Raw genomic sequence first — 19,969 nt, forward strand, 5'->3', positions numbered from 1 at the left:
AAAAAAAAACCCCAAAAAGGAAATCATTAAGAAGTCCCACTAAGGCCGCCTCCACAACGCCCATCTACACGAAGGGGAGAAAATTAATCCGAGTCGCTGCTGTCACTGCTGCTCGAGCCATGCCCGCCACCCCGCTGCTTATACTTCTTGTGCTTCTTCTCTTTCTTGTGCCTAGAAATAATAATGAGCAAACCGCTCTTCTGGTGGGATATTCTGGGGAAGACGGGGAAAAACAAAACTCACTTCTTGAACTTGTGCTCAATCAGGTTGGCACCGACTGCTCCAGCGGCCGCAGCGCCAAGACTCCCTAGCATACCACCTCCAGCTTTATGGGCCGCCCAAGCTGCGGCGCCTCCGCCGACGAGAGTTGCACCCAGTCCTCGGTCTCCCTCAGGGCCACCGGGTCCACCGGGTCCACCGGGATATGCGGGAGCACCACCTTGATAAGGCGGTTGGCCTCCGAAGTCGGGGTTTTGGCCGCCCTGATAGTGCTGCTGGGGAGGGTACGGAGAAGAGCCCCGCTTGTCGTAGTCTTGAGGGGCCGCTCCGTAGCCCTGGTGCGGAGGCGGGGAGGAGTATTGCTGCTGGTGTGGAGGGCCGCCGGCATATGTCGGCTGGGGCGGCGCGCCGTATCCTGCTTGCTGGTCATAGCTGGGCGGTTGGTGGTGAGGAGCGTAGCTCGGCTGCTGAGGATTCCCTTGGCCGTATCCTTGGCCTGGAGGAGGGCCATATCCGGGCCCTTGATTGTAGGGTGAGTGGGACGGAGGGGGACCGCCATATTGTTGCTAGAGCAAGTTTGGTTAGGGTTTGATGGCCAGAATATCGGTCGGATCGGTGGGATTTCAACGAACCTGTGGGGGATAACCTTGCTGGGGATATCCTTGGGGTTGATTATAGCCCTGTTGGCCGTAGTTCTGTCCATACCCGCCCTGCTGTTGCTGGGGAGGATATTGACCCCCTCCCCCGCCATAATAGCCCTGAGCTGACATTGCCGCACTGCCTCGCTTGAAGAGAGAGGTTTAAACTTCGCTATCGAGAGTTAATACCCTGCTCCTGGCACTATTGAATATCGGGTTGGAACTCTTGAACACCTCGACGAAGAAAGCTCTGCTTGGGGAAGAAGAAAGAAGGAACGAGGTTTGTCTTAAAATGAGGAGATGAGCTGACAGAGGCGGATGACCCTGAAATAATAAGCTCAATACTTTGATACGTGGGCTCCCTCGGCCAGATTCGCATCCAGCTTTGGAGGCTGTGCAGTCTTAGTCATCAGTCAAAGTGAGAGTTCTTGCGTGTATGTGTGGCTGTACAAAGTTGAGGCGAAGCTGTTTGAGGAGCAAGGTGGCGGATAGTCGGCATCCTCTTTCGCTTGCGCCTAGAGACTAGAGCCAGGCTAGACTGCTAACGCACTAGCTCGTTTGGACAGACTGGCAACTTGAAGAATGCGAGACATGGCTAAGCCAATTCGAATGACAGATGACGACGCTTCACTTTGCTAAGGGGCACTTGCTCGTTGGCTCCTATCGCCACGATGATTCTAGGAGTGATATGAGCATCCAAGCCCTTGCGATGACTTGTGCGATGGATGGGTTCGACGTTGTGAAGAGAATGTGGAGTCTTCTTGGCAGTCTCGGAAGAGCCGGACCCGCTGAAGGAACAGCAAGTTATAATTCTGCTAAGTCCTCGCTTCTGAACGAATAGCTCAATGCTACCAATATATCCTCTCGACTCTATGACCAAAGACGCCGTCGATCCATGGGATGAGACTAGAATTTTATGTCAACGTTCTGAGCCCCTAACTTCTTTCCGGCAACATACACAGCAAACTCTACCGACGCCCCAGACGGAATCGCCTCGATTTCGTACTGAAGTTTTTTCAACCTCTTCCCATTCGGGCCTTCTATGTTTGGCAGTGACTTGAACGGCGTATCGACCTTGCATTCTATTGTGCAAAGCCGCTTGACACTACCCGTGATACGCGTAGGGGCAAGTTCGTCTTCACACTCATAAATGCTGGTCCGAAATGACCCGCCAAAGTCTTTTTCATATACCCGGAAATAGTAGGATCGAACTGACTCCAATGGGGTGACCGCTTCGCCCTGTTTGTTAAAGTTATTACCTCAACTGAGAGAGAAGGCAAAGACGCATTGGGATTTCAAGGAACATACCCGTACGATGTACCAGTCCATTTGATTATCTGCGAAATAGTCTTCCTCCAGGGGACACCACTTCTTGTCTTCCTCGAGGAATTTACCATCGACCCAGGGACTCATCTTATCGACACCAATGCTGGCACGAGGTACGGTTGAAACCACCAAGCCGTTGGTGGCTTCGCCGAAGAGTCCCTTAATTATGGCACCACGACAGATAGCCGTACGCCTTTTAAATAATAAACATCAATCACGACAGCCCACGGCGAAGAATGGAATAACGAGTCCGTATTCTTGGCGACGAGGGGGAAAAGGTCAAGGAAAACTTACGGTACTTCCCCTCGAGACTGGAGGACCTTGATATCGCTCCTCGAATACCTCTCTTGAAGATACTGGTACAAGTACCGACTCCCACCTAAGCCCCCAACGAGAATCACGCCCTAAGGTGTCGACGTTTAGCTTCGGGTCTGGAATGAGTGAAGAAGGGTGATACAATAGATGGCATACCGTTACTGCTTTTCCTCCACCCGAAGATTTGGAAATTTGTTTGTCGATCTGCTCAGCGATACATGACACCGTTTCCTTGAACGCGCCTTCGATATGCAACCTATCGGAACGATATCAAGTAAGTAAGAATGCGCATTTCTAATGTAAGAGCTATCGAGTGCAACTCATACCCGTTGAAATGAATACGGCCATTTTTTATGTGCGGCTCCCGAGAATTATCGTCAAGGTCGGAGCCAACGAAGGCTTCAGCCGGGATGCCGACGATATACTTTTTGCTCGAGTTCGCTTGGTCTCTGCTGAACTGCGGCTTTATGGCGTACTCCCATTCTCCCTTCATGATCTCTTTGATTCCTGCCTTGCTGAGACGGTCCCATCTTCTGCCTAGACGGGCTTTGCAGATTCGTTCGAAGGCCTCATCGATGAAGATCCCGCCACAGAGGGCACCTATTGTTTTAGCAGGGGTTGGATTCAGCCGACTGAGCACTCGCTTCCCATATCAATGTGACTCCTGAGACCGGAGAATCGAACGAAGAAAGGGGGTTTCCCATACCTGCACCTTCGGCAGCCTCTCTAAGGCGGATCGGGTTGACGTCGCAGATTTCGTAGCTAATCAAGTCCTTTACAGGGGCGATTAGTATGTCTTCTTTCATAACTCACAGCTCGTCCATTTCGCCTCTCCGGTAAACATACGACCGTGCCGCCCCCAGCATCACAAACGACATAAATATCGCCGCATTGGGGCCTGCGACCTTTCTCGCAAAGGGTGGATAACGCTGCCGCCTCCGGTTCGGGCGCAAACATGAGCTGGGTATCCCCGGCAGGTCGACGTTCGAGGATGCCGGCACGATCAGCCGCTTCCCTCATCGCTTGCCTAGCGTAGGACTTCCAGATGGCGGGGACCGTGATGACCACGCGGAACTCGAACGCGTCGACGACAGATTGGCCGAGGGCTGCTTCAATCGTCTCAATGGTGTGATTCCATAGGCACTCCAGATAACTTGAAATTACGTCGATGGCCGTTTCGCCGCTTTCCTTTAGCGTTCTTCGAGCTCTGAGAAAGTACTCGGACGACCGTATCTCCGGCTCAATGTCTTCGTCTTTAAGGAGAAGTAATTTGAACCAGCGGATTGGATCTCCGTCCCGCGGCACATCGAAACCCCACATCACCTGGCCATCTTCGTAGAAGAGTTCGGTCGGTGCTTTTCCGACCTCTCGTCCCGACCCAGGCCAGGACCTGATGAGATTAATGCCCTCCTGTTCAAAGTCTTCAACTGTAGCCCAGGCGACGCCGGAGAAGCTAGGGAGTTATGCGTTAGGAATTGGCTGCGAGTGAGCCTCATGAAAGTAATAAAGGCAGGAGATGGCCAGAAAGGCCAGCACGGGGACTTACGTGGTTCCAAAATCAATTCCAATAACGAGAAGATCCTCGACATTGGTTCCACCATCCAACTTGATCCGGTCTAAGAGGGCCGAAAGCGAGTCGGTCATTGTGGCGCCGACGGTTAGGTTGCGTGCTTGGTTAAGAAGTAGCAATAATACTAGGAGGGCGTGATCCGGTATTTGAGGGCTCTTCGGTGATTTTTATCCGAGAAGACTGAGATTCTGCAACACGACAGCCTGCTGAACTTGAGGAATCGAGATTCACAATCAGCCCCTCACGCTTCGCCACTCACGGAGCGTCTGTCCTGTGGGCATTTGGCCTTCTCCAGCAAGCCAGATCCACTGAAACGATGTGGCCAACCTGATAAACAGGCACAGCCGCCACATCCATGACGCCCAGTCATCTCGTGCAGGACTACGCGCCGCCGCGGCCGGCCCAAGGCCAATGAAATAACGCCACGCCAAATATCGAAGTGGGTTGAAACACCAGGAATCAGTTTTCGCTAGCGGTCATTGGCGTTTTCATATCCTTTCTGTGACGAGCTGCATCGAGAGGGGGTGGATTGCTGCCAGTACCGCCTAACAAACGCAAGGCTCCGGCTTGGCAATGTGGCGATGAGAAAACCCCTCCCTGACCAGGTCGCAAGGATAACAGCTCATAACAAGAATGACAAGAAGAGGGGGGAAAAGGGGGAATAAGGAAAAACAAAAGAAAGAAAGAAAGAAAGAAAGCAAAAAAGAGCAGTGAGCTTTACTCTGCGCGTAGACAGGCGCCGGAGATAGGAACCCTTGGTTCTTTGGCTGTCGCACTCGCCACTTTGGGGTTTCCTAATTTTTTTTTTTCATTATTATTTTTTCCCCTCTTAGTAGTTAATGTTAATCCCATTGATTCTCTCTATTACTGTTTGTTAAAATAAACAATCGAAAATACGGCCTCGAAATTTGCTTCCCTGTCAATCCACAGTCGTCCGCGTCTTGATCGATCGGTAGTGGCCACAAGATGTCCCAGTTATCTCGTCGGACGGGTCACTCCTCTCGGGACGTTGCCCAACAACCTCCGCAAGCCGTACCGGGCCACAAAAGGACGGAGATCCCTTCGCCCATGGCGGAACCGGCGTCCGCTATATCTTCGAGATTTACTGGAGCCTTTTCAAGCCCGATGGAATTGCCTGGGGCCGCCGGTAGCGACGAGATGATGCGAACAGTTGACTCGAACTTTCCCGTGACTGCACCTGGGCTCCCATCGACTGAGAACCCCAACGCTGTTGGTGTGCTTATCCAGCAGTTACAGCAGGCCTTGGACTCTGAGCGTGCGATGAAAGAAAGTTATAAGCATGAACTCGAAGTTGCAAATGCCCGCCTGGAATCGGCAAAGGGTTGTTCTACGAACATGGTAGCCCGAGAAGAAGGGAACCAAACGCCTCAACAGGTTCTCACCACGGAGAGCGCATCGATGGAAGGCGGGGTAGGAGAGACAGCTGTCCGGAGCGATGACCTAGAATCGGCCACAAGTCATCCCAGCTATGTGGAGGAATCTCTAAGGGAAACCGTCGACGCCCTGTGGGTGGCTCTTGACAGGGAGCGTGCGGAAAAAAAACTTATTGCCATAGAGATGGAAAGTGAGAGGGTTAACAGGGATCGAGAAAGGAAACGGCTAGAAGACGCCGAGGCAGAGAGGGACGACTACCGGAAAAGATGGAAAAGCTCGGTCAAGGAGCTTCGACAACTTACTCGGACCGCTCAAACCACAGTCCAGATCACAGACGACAACCTCATCCAGTGGGTCAGGCAACTTCGATTCGACATTCGGAATTTCGCCATTAAATATTTCGAGTCTGGAAAATCCCGGGTAAATATTCGCCAGGCCGAGCAGGAATGTGCTAAAGCTGTCGTGTCCGGCTACCTGGCGGAGGCTACCCCTGGCAGCAAACACTTTCGAGATTTTCTGGCATCCCCGTCTCGGCGCAGTGCTGTAATCCAGGCATTTTTCTGGCGATTCATTATTCGAGGGATCTTCGCTAACTTTATCTGGGCCGGTAAACTTTCCGAGCCAGTGTTCGGCCTCTACTCCAGGTTTCGACGAGGTAAGAATCCGGTATTTCTCTCCCCACCTTTTCCCTCCTTCTTGTTCTTCTTCTTTTTTCTTGCTTTGTATGTCTTTCGTAAATCTGTCGGTTTTTAACCACCCTTGCGACTCCTTGAAGAGATATAACCATATCGCTAATTAACGGCTTGTCTGCCCGCCGCATTAGAAATTCCGAGTGAGCAGACGATAATGGATGCCGAGGCTATGAAAAGATTTAGGTTGTGGACAGTTGCTACCACTAGGCTGGTGACCGACCTCGTCGAGAGCGAAAGGAACAGAGTTACCCAGGAGAAAAGGAGCAACATCCTACTTCGGGAGCAGATGGAACTGGCCCACGACGTTATCGGCCCGTTCCTTGAGGTTGATAGAGACCACGATGGATTCGCAACTTACCACCAAGATCTAGAGGCAATTCTCAAGCGGGCTACCTTGTTAGATCACAACATATGCAAACAGGCTGCCGACGTGACGTGGGATTTTGGAAATGGTGGAGACTCTGTTTTCAACCAGGAGACGATGACGTTGGACAGGGGAGAGCAGCCGTCTTTGGATGGCGGGTGCGTTATTTTGGTGATTGCGCCCGCCATGTACAAGACGGGCAAGTCGAATGGAGACGATTTTAGCAAGCCGAGACAACTGCTCGTGCCGATGGAAGTTACCTGTAAACCGGTCGAGGACAGCCCTTCGATAGCTTGACAGAGACATGATATTACTTCTCATCCTGTTACATGCTGAGGATTTATTTCTTGCTTCCGCCATAGAAGACGCAACGTCTCTGTAATGGATTTTCACATCTACGCGAGCCAAATGCTGTTCTAATTATCGAACTTCCATTCCTTAGTGACTGCGACTATAATAGTTTCGGGGAAGCCTGTAGCAGTGCGTGTCGTTTCTCGCTGGGAGAACTCGCCGACTCTGCCCAAGTGATTCTGGTTTAATAATCTGCATAGCGTCTAGGAGTTAACATATTATCTCCCCTCCGAAGCAGTCACGTCGGATATTTCCGCGACGTGATACTTCCGGCATATTCAGCCTACGAGCTACAAATATTGCCTCCAGCCCACATGGTGGACTCTCTGAAAATTACCAGCCCATTGCCTCTTTACTTCCCCGAAACCCCGATGAAACCCAACGGAACCCTCCCTGCGTAGTCCCCAAATAATACCTTGAAACGGAATCATGGCGGCATTCCCCTCCCCACCCCCGCCCAAAAGCGCCCTTGGAAGACACCGGCTCCTGGCTCCCAACGCGTCAGTCCGAGTTAGCCCTCTGTGCTTGGGTGGCATGAGTACGTCTGTAGATATTTAGTCAAATTTGGGAAACAACTAACCTACGAGTAGGTCTCGGTGACAAATGGGGAGGTTTCTTGGGCGAGTGTACAAAGGAGCGCGCCTTTGAGCTGCTGGACACCTTTTACGACCTCGGCGGGAACTTCATCGACACGGCAAACAATTATCATAACGGGCAAAGCGAAAGATGGATTGGAGAATGGCTGCGAGAGACTGGCAGGCGACAAGAAATGGTCATCGCTACCAAGTACACGGCGAGCCCGAGGATGGGTGAATCTGGCCAGGGGAGCAACTTTGGTGGTGCGGGGTCGAAAAGCATGCATATTGCCATTCGCGAGAGCCTGGAGCGTTTACAGACTGACTATGTTGACTTGGTATATCCTTCCTTTCTGCTTTTCTTTTTCTCCCCTTTTTCCCACTTGGGATCCTATTCGGAGGAATGGGCGTTAACGGGGGGCTAGTATTTTGTTCATGTCTACGACTTTGCTACCGGAATCCCCGAGCTTATGCAGTCTCTCAATCATCTAGTCCAGCAGGGGAAGGTTCTGTATCTCGGCATCAGCGACACACCTGCTTGGGTCGTTGTGAAGGCCAACGCCTATGCTCGCCAACATGGCCTGCGTCCGTTCTCCGTTTACCAGGGTCATTATTCCGTGCAGTTGCGAGATCTTGAGCGGGACGTCATCCCGATGTGTCGAGACGAAGGAATGGCAGTCCATGCTTGGGGCGTCTTGGGTCGTGGTTATTTTAGCACCCCTGGCTCTGACGAGAAAAAGGAAGGCGGACGGAATACCGCCATTGGACGAACCGGCCGCGAGGAGAGGGTGTGCGAAGTATTGAACAACGTGGCCCAGCGCCATGGAGTGCCGCTCACTTCTGTTGCTCTTGCCTACGCTCTGCAAAAGGTATAAATCCTAAACTAAACACTTCTTCATTAACGACTCTGCGTGCACGCAGTTATTAACAAGCAATATGCTGTTACTTCTAGACGCCTCAGATGTTCCCCATCATTGGTGGCCGAAAAGTCGAGCATCTCAAAGCCAACATCGAGGCCCTTACTCTCGAGCTTACGCCCGAGGATATCAAAGAGATCGAAACAGGGTATGAGTTCGACGTAGGGTTCCCGCATAACTTTACCAATCCAGATCGCTTTGCCGCCCTCGGCCCGGAGCACATGGGAGTGCTGAGGTGGCTTGGATACTTCGATTATGTTGCCCAACCTCAAGCCATCAAGCCGCATAAGGGAGATCTAGGAGCGCAATGGAAGGCACCTTAGTGTAATGAAGCTCGGAGACTGTCCGGGGCAAGACGGTATTGTATGGGGCGGCTGGGAGGCGGTGCGAAATCCTCCATATCCTGGAACTGGCAGAACGCGATGTTGCGCGCTTGAATAAGGCCCTGAACAAAGGATCGACGGATTGTCCTAGCTAGCCCATCAGTCGCCGATCCGAAAATACTAGACGGTTATTATCAAGACGAGCTCCAATAAATTGCAAGTTGAACCAAAAGGAGGACGAAGTTACTCGCGAAAACGGGGGAAAATAAATAAAACAAAAAAGGAATAAAATAAAATAGTAAATGACAAGTCAAGAACCTGAAGATCATGCATGGGCAGATTAAATTTATAAGGGGAGAAAAAAAAATGCAAAAAGATCACCCCTAAGGCCCATATCGGGATCGAACCGTCGGAAGCTACGAAACTCGCCCCGGAAGTGGGTTGGGTTCTAACCATTGAGCGACCCGCGGAGGCCACTGCCACGGGTAATGCACTGCCATGCTCGCTCGGCTGGGAGTTTTGGCCTTTGGGGGGTATATAAAGCTTAAGTCTGCAGTCCTGGAGAAAAATGGGCGAACATGGGAGGAAGGAGTGAGGGAGGGCAGGAGAGAACAGAAGAAGAAGTACATTTTGTCCGGATGCGCTTAGAGTTGATGTCGTCCGAAACCATCCTTATGTGAAAAAAAAAATTTTTTATTGATAGAAAGTAGAAAGTTTAGTACCAGAACTAGAAAACCGGGAACTGAGACTTACCGCTACTATTTTTGATGAAAAACAGGGGCCAAGCACATTAATATCATGCCTCCCTGCCGCTCAACGACCCCGTTAGGCAGCTATGGCTGAGTAAGGCTCGCCAACACGAGGTATCAACAAGAGCTAGACAAGACCCGAAATTCAATCCCTATTCTCCCTTTATACCGTGTCTCCTAATACTAGACGGCTGCGAATCTCCAATTGCAATTGCACGGCATGAGCTCGAGAGCAGAAAGCGCCGAAAGCGGTCTTCTGAGGAAAACGCTCCGGCTTCGACACATCATCAGGACTCTCGACGAGCCCCTTCCCCCGCTCGGTAGGTTCTCCGTCCCACTGATCAGGCCGCCGGAGAACTGCGAGAATCGGAGGCCCCATCCGTTCGCCTACACGCCGCTACCCACGCCCACGTCGATCCGGCTCCTGCGCATAAAAGAAGAAGAAATCAACGACGAATTCGACTTGTACCGCCCCATCCACTGCAACCTCGAGACCGTCGACCTCAACGACCCCCCGCGCTACGACGCCCTGTCCTATACGTGGGGGAGTCCCGTGGCCGTGTATTCCAAGCCGAGCGACGTATCCTCCGACGCCGCCTGGGCCGCGCCAGCTTTCGATATCACGTGCGACGGGCAGCCGTTTTCCGTCACGACGAACCTCTTCACGGCGCTGCTGAGCATTCGCTTCCGGACGGGAGCGTCAGGCCTCCGACGCGTGCGGAGCGGCTGGAAAGGCGGTGATGGCGACGAGAGGCCCGATGCGGCCGACTACCATGCTCTGGAGCCGCTGATCTGGATCGATCAAATCTGCATCAACCAGGCCGACGTGCGAGAGCGCGCGGCTCAGGTCCGGCTCATGGGACGCGTGTACAAGCAGGCCGCCAAGGTGTCGGTATGGCTCGGCGGCGCCGACGTCTTTTCGCCGTCGGGGCTGGAGTTCATGGTCAATCTCACCACCAATATCGACAAGGAAACTGCGATGAAGCTCTTCACGCCGTTGAACTTCCTCGACGCCGTCGCATTCCGTGCCGCCGGCGTCGAGCCCGTCGGTCCCCGGCAGTGGCTGGCGGCGTACGCATTCATGAACCGTTCGTGGTTCCGGCGCACGTGGGCCATCCAAGAGGTCGCACTTGCGAGGAACCTCACCTTTACCTGCGGCCTCGCCACCTTTCCCATCCAGATCATCTCGAGAGCCTTTGAAAGGCTCAGGGAAACGTGCGGTGCATACATCATGTCCCATTACGCGCGAACATTTCTGGGGCATTCGACCGCCTTCAGCTTGGAGGTTAGCGCCTTTCAGGAGCAGACAAGTGAAAGGATCTCTATCTACCAACCCGACCAGGACATGCAATTCTGCACCCTCCTCGCCGATATAGTCTCCCTACGCGTTGAGCACCTCGGGTACCATCACCGCTCTTACCAAGCAGGTACGATCATCCGAGCTGAACAGTACGGCCTCGGCGAGATTGTATCGCAGTTTCGAGAAACGGTAGCCACGGATCCGAGAGACAAAATTTACGGCTTTTTGGGGCTCGCAGAGGCTCTGGACCACGTGACTCAATCCCCCAAACTTCCAAGCGTTGACTACGGACGGTCCGTCGAGGGGGTATTCACCGACGCCATGCGGCATCTTCTATGCTCGGCCGATGACGGGATCAAATATTTGAGTCTCAAGGAGACGTCATCGCAGACGAGGATCCCCGGCCTCCCATCCTGGGTGCCCGATTTCACGGTCGCGATGGTCCCGACGCCCCTGAGCTTCTACTACAAGGCGAACTTGTGGACGGCGGGGACTTCGCTCAAGAGAAAAAATCGTAAATTGGAGTTTCTCGAAAACGGCGCTCTCAGATTACAGGGCTGCCGCATCGGGGAAGTAGTAGCAACCTACGAATTCGAACGATTTCCCAATCTAGGCACCACCGAGGGCAACGGGTCTCTCTTATCTCTGCTTCAAAACATCCCCAAATTCTCTCAGATAAGGATCCCCACTTTAACTCCGCAGTTGAAACTATACCTGCAGACTGCCGGCCGGCCAATGAAAGAAGAAGGTGAAATGGATGCTAGCGACGTTGTATGCATCGACGGGGAGGGGACCGTAGCCGAGCAATCCCGGTTCGAGGTATTCTGGAGAACGCTGGTGACAGATTCCTTCGAAAGAGAGTATCCGGCGTCTTCTGGCACGGCAGAGTTGTTCACAAGAGCCTGGAGGGATTCCCTCAACACTCTTGTCATGTGTGCGGGCCTGATGTCGGATCCGAAGCTCGGACTCGGCGACGTTTTCAAAAAGTCCGAGACGTCGGGCGCCTACGACTGGGAGGAGCTCAAGGTCTCGATTTCCAGAATGTACACTACGCAACTGCTACTTTTGAACGGCGGCGACGGGGAAGACATCTGCCTTGACGATAGAATCCTCCTCCCACCACAGATGGAGAAAGTCTTGCCCTATCTGGATTCGGCTTGGGCGCGAGGAGAAGTATGCCCCGAAGGGAGGTCATTGGCAAAGGCGGCTGTGGGTGCGGCGAGCATCGAGGGAAATGTATCATGGCAGACGATTCTAACAGGATGCATTCTTCGCGACGACGATGCTGCGGACAAGCTCGTAGCGCACATCTCGTATAACAGGGAGGGCAAGGTTGTCTTCGCCACAAAGGAGGGCCAGCTCGGTCTCGGGACGAAGGATTTGAAGGTCGGAGACGAAGTCTGGGTGTTTCCCGGCGCACAAACGCCTTACCTTCTGCGGCCCCGGGGGACGGGCGAATTCGAGTTGTTGGGGGAATCTTATGTCCATGGGAGCATGCATGGAGAGGTCGGATCTGGAGATTCAACGAGCGAGCTAAACACAATTTTACTTACGTGACTGAAAACGCCTGAGAGATACGTTTAAGACGGGAGGAGGAAGTATCACAGAAGATGCCCAACGACTTTCGGCAAGCTGAGCGTTACTTCGCCCTAATCTCCTCCTCCGTCATCATGGCCCAAACAATGTTGCCTCTCTGGTACGCTTTCCGCAGGACAAGGCAAGCGTAGCCGCGATAGCCATGAGGCGCCTCCCTCCCTAAGAAGATGTTGCTGTCGACGATGCCACCCAGCTTGCCTCCGCCGATGAGGGCAGGGATAATGCAGGCATAGACCTTTAGGCATCGTTTTCTCTACCGTGTGACAATCTTCAACTTCAATACTTGCATAAAGATACAAATTTTTGTGTGTGGATGGGTGTGGCACTCCTCCCCTCTTTGGATTAGTTCAAATTTTCAGTCATTAAAGGGCGGTCGTGCTGTAGCGGAACCCTAAATTCACGGTAATGATTACCAAGGTAGTGAAGTGCCAGCTCCGAATAATGTCAACTTAAGATCAAGCTCTAGTATGAACTCAGCTAGCTCTTCCTGCCAAGTTCCACTGATATTCTCATGGTCCTGGCTCCTAGGGGTTATTTCCTAGAACTTAGCCTCCAGCATGCCCCCGACAGCCCCACACGACGTTAAAACATCCGACATGGGAAAGCACCTGAAGGTGTCAGCAAGCCACGGCTCTCCTTTGCGCGGCTTGGCGAGCACCGAGTCCCGTCCGATTCGATTAGACGCAGACCACTCTATACTTCTATGTTAGACAACGCCGCAGCCAAGTGTGTTGGGCGGTATGACATGGAAGAACAGGCCGGCTCAGACGACAACTTCTTGCGCTTTACGGACTGGTTGATGACATGTCTCCACCATCGCTAGGAATGCCCGCGCTTGCCCAAGGCACGCGCCAACACTGTCCCACTCGTCTTATGGAAGTCGAGAATTAAGGGGGCTCAATTCTTCTTCGGCTGTATCATATGACAGCTGACGAGACCCAGAGTAAGCGTTGTTAAAACAAAGGTGGCCCTGGGGGTGGGCTTTATAGTTAGGTTAATTGTTTGAGACGGTGGTGGAAACGGAAGGTGGGAGAAGCCCTGGTGTGCCACCGCCGCGGAACCCGGTTCACCGGGGCCACCGCATTTCGGAATCCAGGGCTGCCATTTACGGCTGGCACAAATCTGTCAATTTCAAGACCATCTAATCCGACACGTATGACTGAAAGGGAAATCTACATAGTAGAAAGTAATAAAGGAGCTGGGAAACAGGCCAGTACAAACTGGAAGGCATCACTGACTCTGTTGATATTCTGAAAATATACGATCATGACGAGATAACAAATCCCAGGCTACATCACGTGTATTTACCCCATCTCGCTCGACAAGTCAATGGTAAATCTCGTACATTCCTCTTCTGGGTGAGACGTATATCAATGGAAGTTTGATCGTCAGTTACTGTAGGCCCTGGCAATCCTCATCCTCTTTCCAAATAGCCAAAGGGGAACCGTCAAGAGACCAAAGATGCCCATCAACATGCCCAAGATGCCAAAAACCTCTGCGGCCCCCCTGAGCTGAATCCAATCCGACACGAAAAAGGTCCAAGCGAACGCAATGACGGAGCGCAGAATCGTGACGACGACGAAGCAGTCCGGTGCAAGACGGCCGTAGGAGTCGAAGAGCTATTTAGAAACATCAGTCACTATCCTAGCGGTTGTATCGTTTGCTCTTCATTTTTCAGGCGAAGCAAGATTTAAACCTACGTAGTTGAAGCCGATCGAGGGAGCCTGCATCAATCCAAAAGCTATCATGCCATAGCCAAACTGCAGCCCAACCCACCGATTCTCACCAGGATACTGCCCACAGAACCCAAAGATAAAGAATCCGCACGTGGCAAGAGTCAAGGGGAAGAACACGGCGGGCAGGCGATCTTCCGGCTCGGAGAGGCCATGCTTGTCATGCTTGGCGCGGTTCCTCAGAAGCAAATCCGAGAGCACGTACGTGTACACGCAGCCCAACAAGGCACCGATGATGCCTCCAATGTTGATGAGACCGGTGTGGGCTCCCCAGGTGTAAGGGGGCATGGAGACGAGCTGGGCGCCGATGATGGAAATGGTGATGACCCCGCCGACGAGGCCGGCGTATTGCAGCATGACGACCCAGGTGCCGGGGAGGGCGAGGGTGCGCCAGGGTTGGATGAATAGGGAGACCAGATTCCCGCGGATGGGGCCGAAGGTGAGAGATCGGGGAAAGGTGAACGGTCGATAGGTCTCTGCTCGGGTCTCTTCGTCGTGGTTGGCCTCGACCTCCTTTTTCTCACCCGACTCCGAGGGCGTGCTGGGTTGCACGGGAGGGGCCGGTCTATCGTAGAGTGTTTCGGGGACGAGGAAGAATACGCCGAGGAAGCAGGCTGCCGAGAGAGCCACGGACACCCAGAAGAGGTATGCCCAACCGAGGCGAAAGCCGATGTATCCGCCAGCAATGCCACCGACGATGGATCCACAGGAAAGCATGACGGTGTAAATGGCCTGGAAGAGAGAAGAAAATTCGGGGTTAGCAAACCGAGAAGAATTCTCCCATACGGTTGAAATGTGTCGCGCCGTAGCGGGAAGTCATACCATGGCTCGTCCTTGCTCGTCAACAAAGTATACATCGCCCACCAGAGCCGGAGCAACAGTGTCAGCGGCTGCACCACCGATACCTTGGATAAGACGCGCAGCGAGCAGAGAGTCATACGACGTTGCAAGCCCGCACCACATACCGCACAGCGTCATGAGGAGGGTGGCAACAAGAAGGATGGGACGACGTCCGGCCCAGTTCGATAGTGGTACCCACCAGAGGTTGGCGGCGCCTAGCATCAAAATGTTTACCTAGTGAGCATTGGGTTAGAAAGATTTGATTTCCTTCCACTCATAATTTATTCAAGAAAAGCAAAATAAATTCATCCAGGAAAGGAGTCGTCAAAGAGTTATCGTACGGCAATGAGCTGCGTCAGCTTGGAGAATGGCTTCGGCTCATTTGGAAATGTGGTAAACCATAATTGCAGAGCCGGCGCGATAGTTGAGCTGCAGTAGTTTGCGACAAAGGCGTAAAGCGATGCGACGAACAGCACAGCCGCCTTCCGCCAAGCAGGCCAATTCAGAGGATCCGCAGGGTCTGCGCTGGGAATGGGAAATTTGACGATGGCGTCGTGGTGGTGCTCGACGTCGGTAGGATCGTGGGCTTCATATGGGCGGACGGGAAAAGCGGTTAGAACGGGACCGAAAAATAAAATAATTTCTAATAGGACCTAATTTCATCAATTTAACGATCTAGTATCCCAAACTTACCGACTAGCCTCACGGTGCCTGGAGGCGTGGCATCCTTGACCTCCTGCTTGGAGAGCGAAAACGCGTACTTCCACGACATCTCGACGTTTGTCTCGTTCAATTGGGATCGAAGAGGAGATGCATAATGGAGAAGAAAAGAAGAGAAAATAAAGAAGCAAAGAAGTCATGAAACCCTAAGATGCAGACGCGGGAGCTTTCGAAACATATAGCTAGAGATGGGTGTATCGACGGCTCCACATTCCGCGCAGCGTTCATCCATGCATGTCTCGAACCAATATTTGCATCTTACCATGGTAGATGCGAGTCCGGGAAGCCTCCCGCGAGGCCCCGTCTGTTCTCGAAACCATTGACAGCCACCCCACCGGGTTGGGCGCAAGGGCTCCCCTGCCACCAACTTCGAGTGAGAGCCATCAGTGATCAAGCCCAATCGGCTCCACATTCTAACCCTTTTCGAGCCAAGTTTATTTCTTTCCCCAGAAGGTCGTTGCATTTGTGGGGAAATAGGTATATAGTTTATTTAGTCTTCGAGTCAGGGATTAAGAATGTGGAGAGGAGCCGAAGGACGACAAGTGGAGGCAGTCGTTTTTGCTTCATTCAATTGTTCTGAATTTCACGCTGTCCTAAGCCATCCCCTGATCCCCTCCCTCCCGCTTCTTCTTCTCGTGTCGGTGTCTACCCCGGTTCTGATTTGACGCCCGTGCCCACACCTGCAGCTGTGAGACGTGCCGCGGGCAGTCCGGGACGAACCCCCGGTATGATCAAACCAAAAACCTTGACACTTGCAGAAAGAAAATTGGAAATTGCGCGTCTTCGGATGCACGCACGGGAAAGCAAGCGTCACCGTCTTGTGTGTGTCCCGTTTTAATACGCCTCTCGACAAGCTTCGTGGGTGCGCACGTTTCAATGTTGAAGGCACGAGAGCGTCCTCGTGGGACTCCTCTCGCCCAGCATCTGCACTTGACAACCTCCAACCATACGTTCTTAAGAATTCACATAGAGGAACCGATCTGCGACGTTATTGAGGATCATAAACAAGAGCTATTGGCTTTGCCCAAACCCTTCGCTGGGGAATGCAATGACACCATTTACGTACTTCAGTCATCTGTTATGATGCTTATCCTACGCGACTCAGTCCAGCAAACCTCAGTTCACTTCTAGACACGGGACTCAACAGTCGACCTCAATCACAATACAAGGCTAACGGGTTGTCGCGATCGTCTGCATCCCTTAGGAACCATCAATAACCGGAAGCGCCCTTCGAACAATACTCTATCCCAAAGTCAACGCAAGACATACATATGGCGTTATCGCTGATGAATTCTATAGTATCTTGGACTCGGAAGGTATGGCTTGTCGAGTAAACTACCCCGTCCATTGCCTCACGAAGAGGCCAAGTTTGATTATGGCTTGAACGCAGTGTCCTGCGATTTGAACGAATGGTCAGGAGCACCATACTTTCCGCACTCTAAAGGTAAAGCCATTTCCTCGGATGGTGGATGTCGGAATTACCGGGGCTGGAACGTTCAATGCAATTTATACAATTGCTTGTGACGCCTTCGGGGAGCGCTGGAGGGCTCTAGCGGATCGGATCGACTGTGATGATACATGTTCCTCTAAACAGGTAGGCATAGTTATTATACTCCCGACAATTAACAGCCCGGAATGTTCGTAATCTGTCCGCACAATGCAGAATGGGCGGACATGATTCTTGTGGCTTCCCTTGTATTTTATTAGACTCCGGAGCCTGGCTACCATTCCTCCAAACCGGGCCCTGATTCTGTGGACCGAACCAAGTAAACAGCTGGTCCCATCCGTAAATATATGCCGCTGAATCTCCAATGCTCGAGCTCCAACTCCGAGATCTACCCCCTGTTACCGAATTCTCTGCGCTCCCACTGACTCCGACCCTTTCTTCTGTGGTTTGTCCCGTGCGATGTAGAACGCGATGTAGGTTCCGATAGTCAATGGCACAGTCACCAAGAAGTACACCCACCACTGAGGGGCGATTTGGATTCCCCCGCCCTCATCGTTGAACTTAAAATCGAACAACCCCATGCTAAAAAACGTCTGGATCGTTGGTGAATTAGCCGTAGTTCTGCAAATGAGCAATCTTGATAGACGCACCGCTACGAAGGTTGCCGGTAGATAGAACATTGTCAGGACGGCTATTGACTTCATCGCGTCACTCTCGAGCTTTGTGGATTTGGCAATCTGCTTCATGGTGTAGCTCTCATCCTGACTGCTCTCCGCTATCCTTCTTATCGTATCCGTATTGACATCGACGGCCTGATCGTGCTTTAAATTGAAAATATACGATAGCTAGTAGGAGCAACCGTTAGGGCTCTTGGAATAATTATTCACCTCTCTTCTTTATATACTTACCGTCGATAAGCAGTTTTCCACTCTGTCTATGACTGATTCCATATCCATCACTATCGAGTCCGCCCATGATGCTACAGTATTGTTCGAAGGTTTTTATCGACTCGGATAAACGTTGACTTCGGGATGTCAAGAAACTCTCGGACCGAAGCATGCTCATCAATAGATTCTTTTGCCACCCTCTGCAGACACTTGTATCCGCTGATTATACGTGACTGAAATGGGCGTAGCTTCCGTAGTTCAAGCATATAACGCTTGGCTTTTAGCCCTTGATCAAGATCAATCTTGTTTTCATTCAAGGAGAGGATCCAGGCCTCCTAAACTCGGTAGACGTGTTAGAATTTGAATAGGCACCCTTGAAAGGTAATACTCACCGCCTCTTCCAGCTTTTCAAAATACTCCTTGCCAGTTATTCCTAATTCACCGACGACTGCTGAGAGGACCTAGACAAGGAAGGCAAAACAATCTCCGCCTAGATCCAGATCTGCGCTTCTCTGACATATTTCTGTAATTCTCCAAGGATGTGCCAGAGACTTCGTCAAGAAAAGAACGACCTTCCTTGAGCGACAATCGTATTCCATATGAAACAGATTTTGGTCTTCTTCAAGGCTGACATTAAGCTCGGGTAACAGAACGCGGTTCGTTTTTAGACCATCAAGTTTTCCCTTGCTGGCTGGCTAAGTTATTTAAGTTATCAACAATACTCTCGGCCTTGTCTCTAAAACCAATTAAAGGCAGGAAGAACGATAACTCTATTTCCCGTTAGTATAGAGTGGTACATTTTCTCTGGGACATCGAAGCGTACGGTAGAATGAGGAGTTATCTTCCAACATTTGACCTTTTCCTTTGGATACAGGGGTCTCGGTGTTAGAACCAACACCGGTGAAGACCCTTCTGGCTAGTCCATTGGGGTACCTTGACTGCAATCGAACTCTAATAAAAGGTGCGAAATTGAGGGAGTCACTTAGAATGTTGAATTCGTTGGCGCATCCAAGCAAATTTATAGGTAGTTTTAGTCGGCTACCTAGGCAGTTAGCTTGAGATAATATACCATAAGATCCTACATGAACTAACTTACTACTGTAGACTTCTATGTCAGATTCCTTCAAGAGCTCAGAAAAGGCATCGCCCCAAGTATCTAGGCAATACTCTCGAGAGACACGACCTACCCAGGCTAAGGTGAATACGCTACACCAGGCACGTAGAGAATTCGTACTTACAAATTCCATCAAATGTATATCCGTATCGTTCAATGATCCCCATCCTTCCAAGAATGGGATCAGTGCTCAACGCAAGCATGGTCTGCTGGCCACGGATGATTGCAGAGAACGATCCATCGTCGATGTCAGGCGAGTACGATGGTGATAATGATAATTTCTCGCCTGCTTGGAGAACAGACAATCTCCGGAGCAGGAATCCAACCACAGTCCCGTTCAAGCGGTCTCGTTTCTCACTCTTTTCCGCCCCCGAAGATCCTCCGGAAGGTTGTCGTCTATCCACTGGCTCCAATATTTCATTTATGGTGTCCTTTATTCTCTCTGAATCTTGAAGAAGAGGGTCGGCCGCACGAAGTTTGTCCAGTTTCATTAGGGCGGAGTACACGTGAGGGCTTTCTCCGGCATTGCTGTCCTCTTCTGGCAACAGCGGCTCGTTACTCGACGGTGAAATTGTGGTTTCGGTTCGTATGGGTTCACCCATAGCTACCGAAGAACATTCAGATGCACTATGACTCCCCTCAAGCCTCGCTTCTTGAGCGGATGCCGGCCCCGTATTAGGGGCTTCTTTGTTCGGGTTTTGGAGGCACATAGCGAACTGAATAAATCTTGCTGATGCTAGGGACCTGGGATCTGAAATCGGGAAAGATAGCCCCGTCACTGCTCCTCGAACAGTGTCTATAACGGTGGACTAATTATGGAAGACTAATCGAGGGTCCTAGCCGTCCTGTTATCCACACCAATTTCCCTTGGTTCTGAATTTATCGGGTCTCACCTTGA

General features: G+C 51.7%; 4 protein-coding genes and 1 pseudogene across 4 annotated transcripts; 3 read left to right on the plus strand and 2 right to left on the minus strand.

The window, feature by feature from the left end:
• Positions 1–83: 83 nt before the first annotated feature.
• On the minus strand, positions 84–4,142 carry SAPIO_CDS4719 (uncharacterized protein; the record flags this gene model as incomplete). The annotated part of the gene is made up of 14 exons (XM_016787199.1): positions 84–171; positions 244–257; positions 317–785; positions 852–982; positions 1,211–1,249; positions 1,528–1,645; positions 1,816–2,096; positions 2,166–2,376; positions 2,478–2,587; positions 2,655–2,754; positions 2,825–3,098; positions 3,205–3,271; positions 3,345–3,951; positions 4,045–4,142. 14 exons carry the CDS (start codon positions 4,140–4,142, stop codon positions 84–86), a joined length of 2,607 nt encoding a protein of 868 aa, XP_016643078.1.
• An 892-nt stretch (positions 4,143–5,034) lies between these two features.
• SAPIO_CDS4720 (uncharacterized protein) lies at positions 5,035–6,816 on the plus strand (the record flags this gene model as incomplete). The annotated part of the gene is made up of 2 exons (XM_016787200.1): positions 5,035–6,118; positions 6,287–6,816. 2 exons carry the CDS (start codon positions 5,035–5,037, stop codon positions 6,814–6,816), a joined length of 1,614 nt encoding a protein of 537 aa, XP_016643079.1.
• A 483-nt stretch (positions 6,817–7,299) lies between these two features.
• On the plus strand, positions 7,300–8,685 carry SAPIO_CDS4721 (Aryl-alcohol dehydrogenase [NADP(+)]; the record flags this gene model as incomplete). Its single annotated transcript, XM_016787201.1, has 4 exons — positions 7,300–7,408; positions 7,461–7,783; positions 7,871–8,314; positions 8,398–8,685. 4 exons carry the CDS (start codon positions 7,300–7,302, stop codon positions 8,683–8,685), a joined length of 1,164 nt encoding a protein of 387 aa, XP_016643080.1.
• Positions 8,686–9,654: 969 nt separating this feature from the next.
• Positions 9,655–12,291, plus strand: SAPIO_CDS4722 (annotated as a pseudogene; the record flags this gene model as incomplete).
• Positions 12,292–13,718: 1,427 nt separating this feature from the next.
• Positions 13,719–15,675, minus strand: SAPIO_CDS4723 (uncharacterized protein; the record flags this gene model as incomplete). The annotated part of the gene is made up of 6 exons (XM_016787202.1): positions 13,719–13,949; positions 14,031–14,795; positions 14,886–14,968; positions 15,029–15,137; positions 15,245–15,489; positions 15,597–15,675. 6 exons carry the CDS (start codon positions 15,673–15,675, stop codon positions 13,719–13,721), a joined length of 1,512 nt encoding a protein of 503 aa, XP_016643081.1.
• Between the last annotated feature and the right edge of the window lie 4,294 nt (positions 15,676–19,969).

The sequence above is a fragment of the Scedosporium apiospermum genome, assembly GCF_000732125.1.
Source record: "Scedosporium apiospermum strain IHEM 14462 chromosome Unknown SEQ_SAPIO_0094, whole genome shotgun sequence".
In the NCBI taxonomy this organism is placed as follows: domain Eukaryota; kingdom Fungi; phylum Ascomycota; class Sordariomycetes; order Microascales; family Microascaceae; genus Scedosporium; species Scedosporium apiospermum.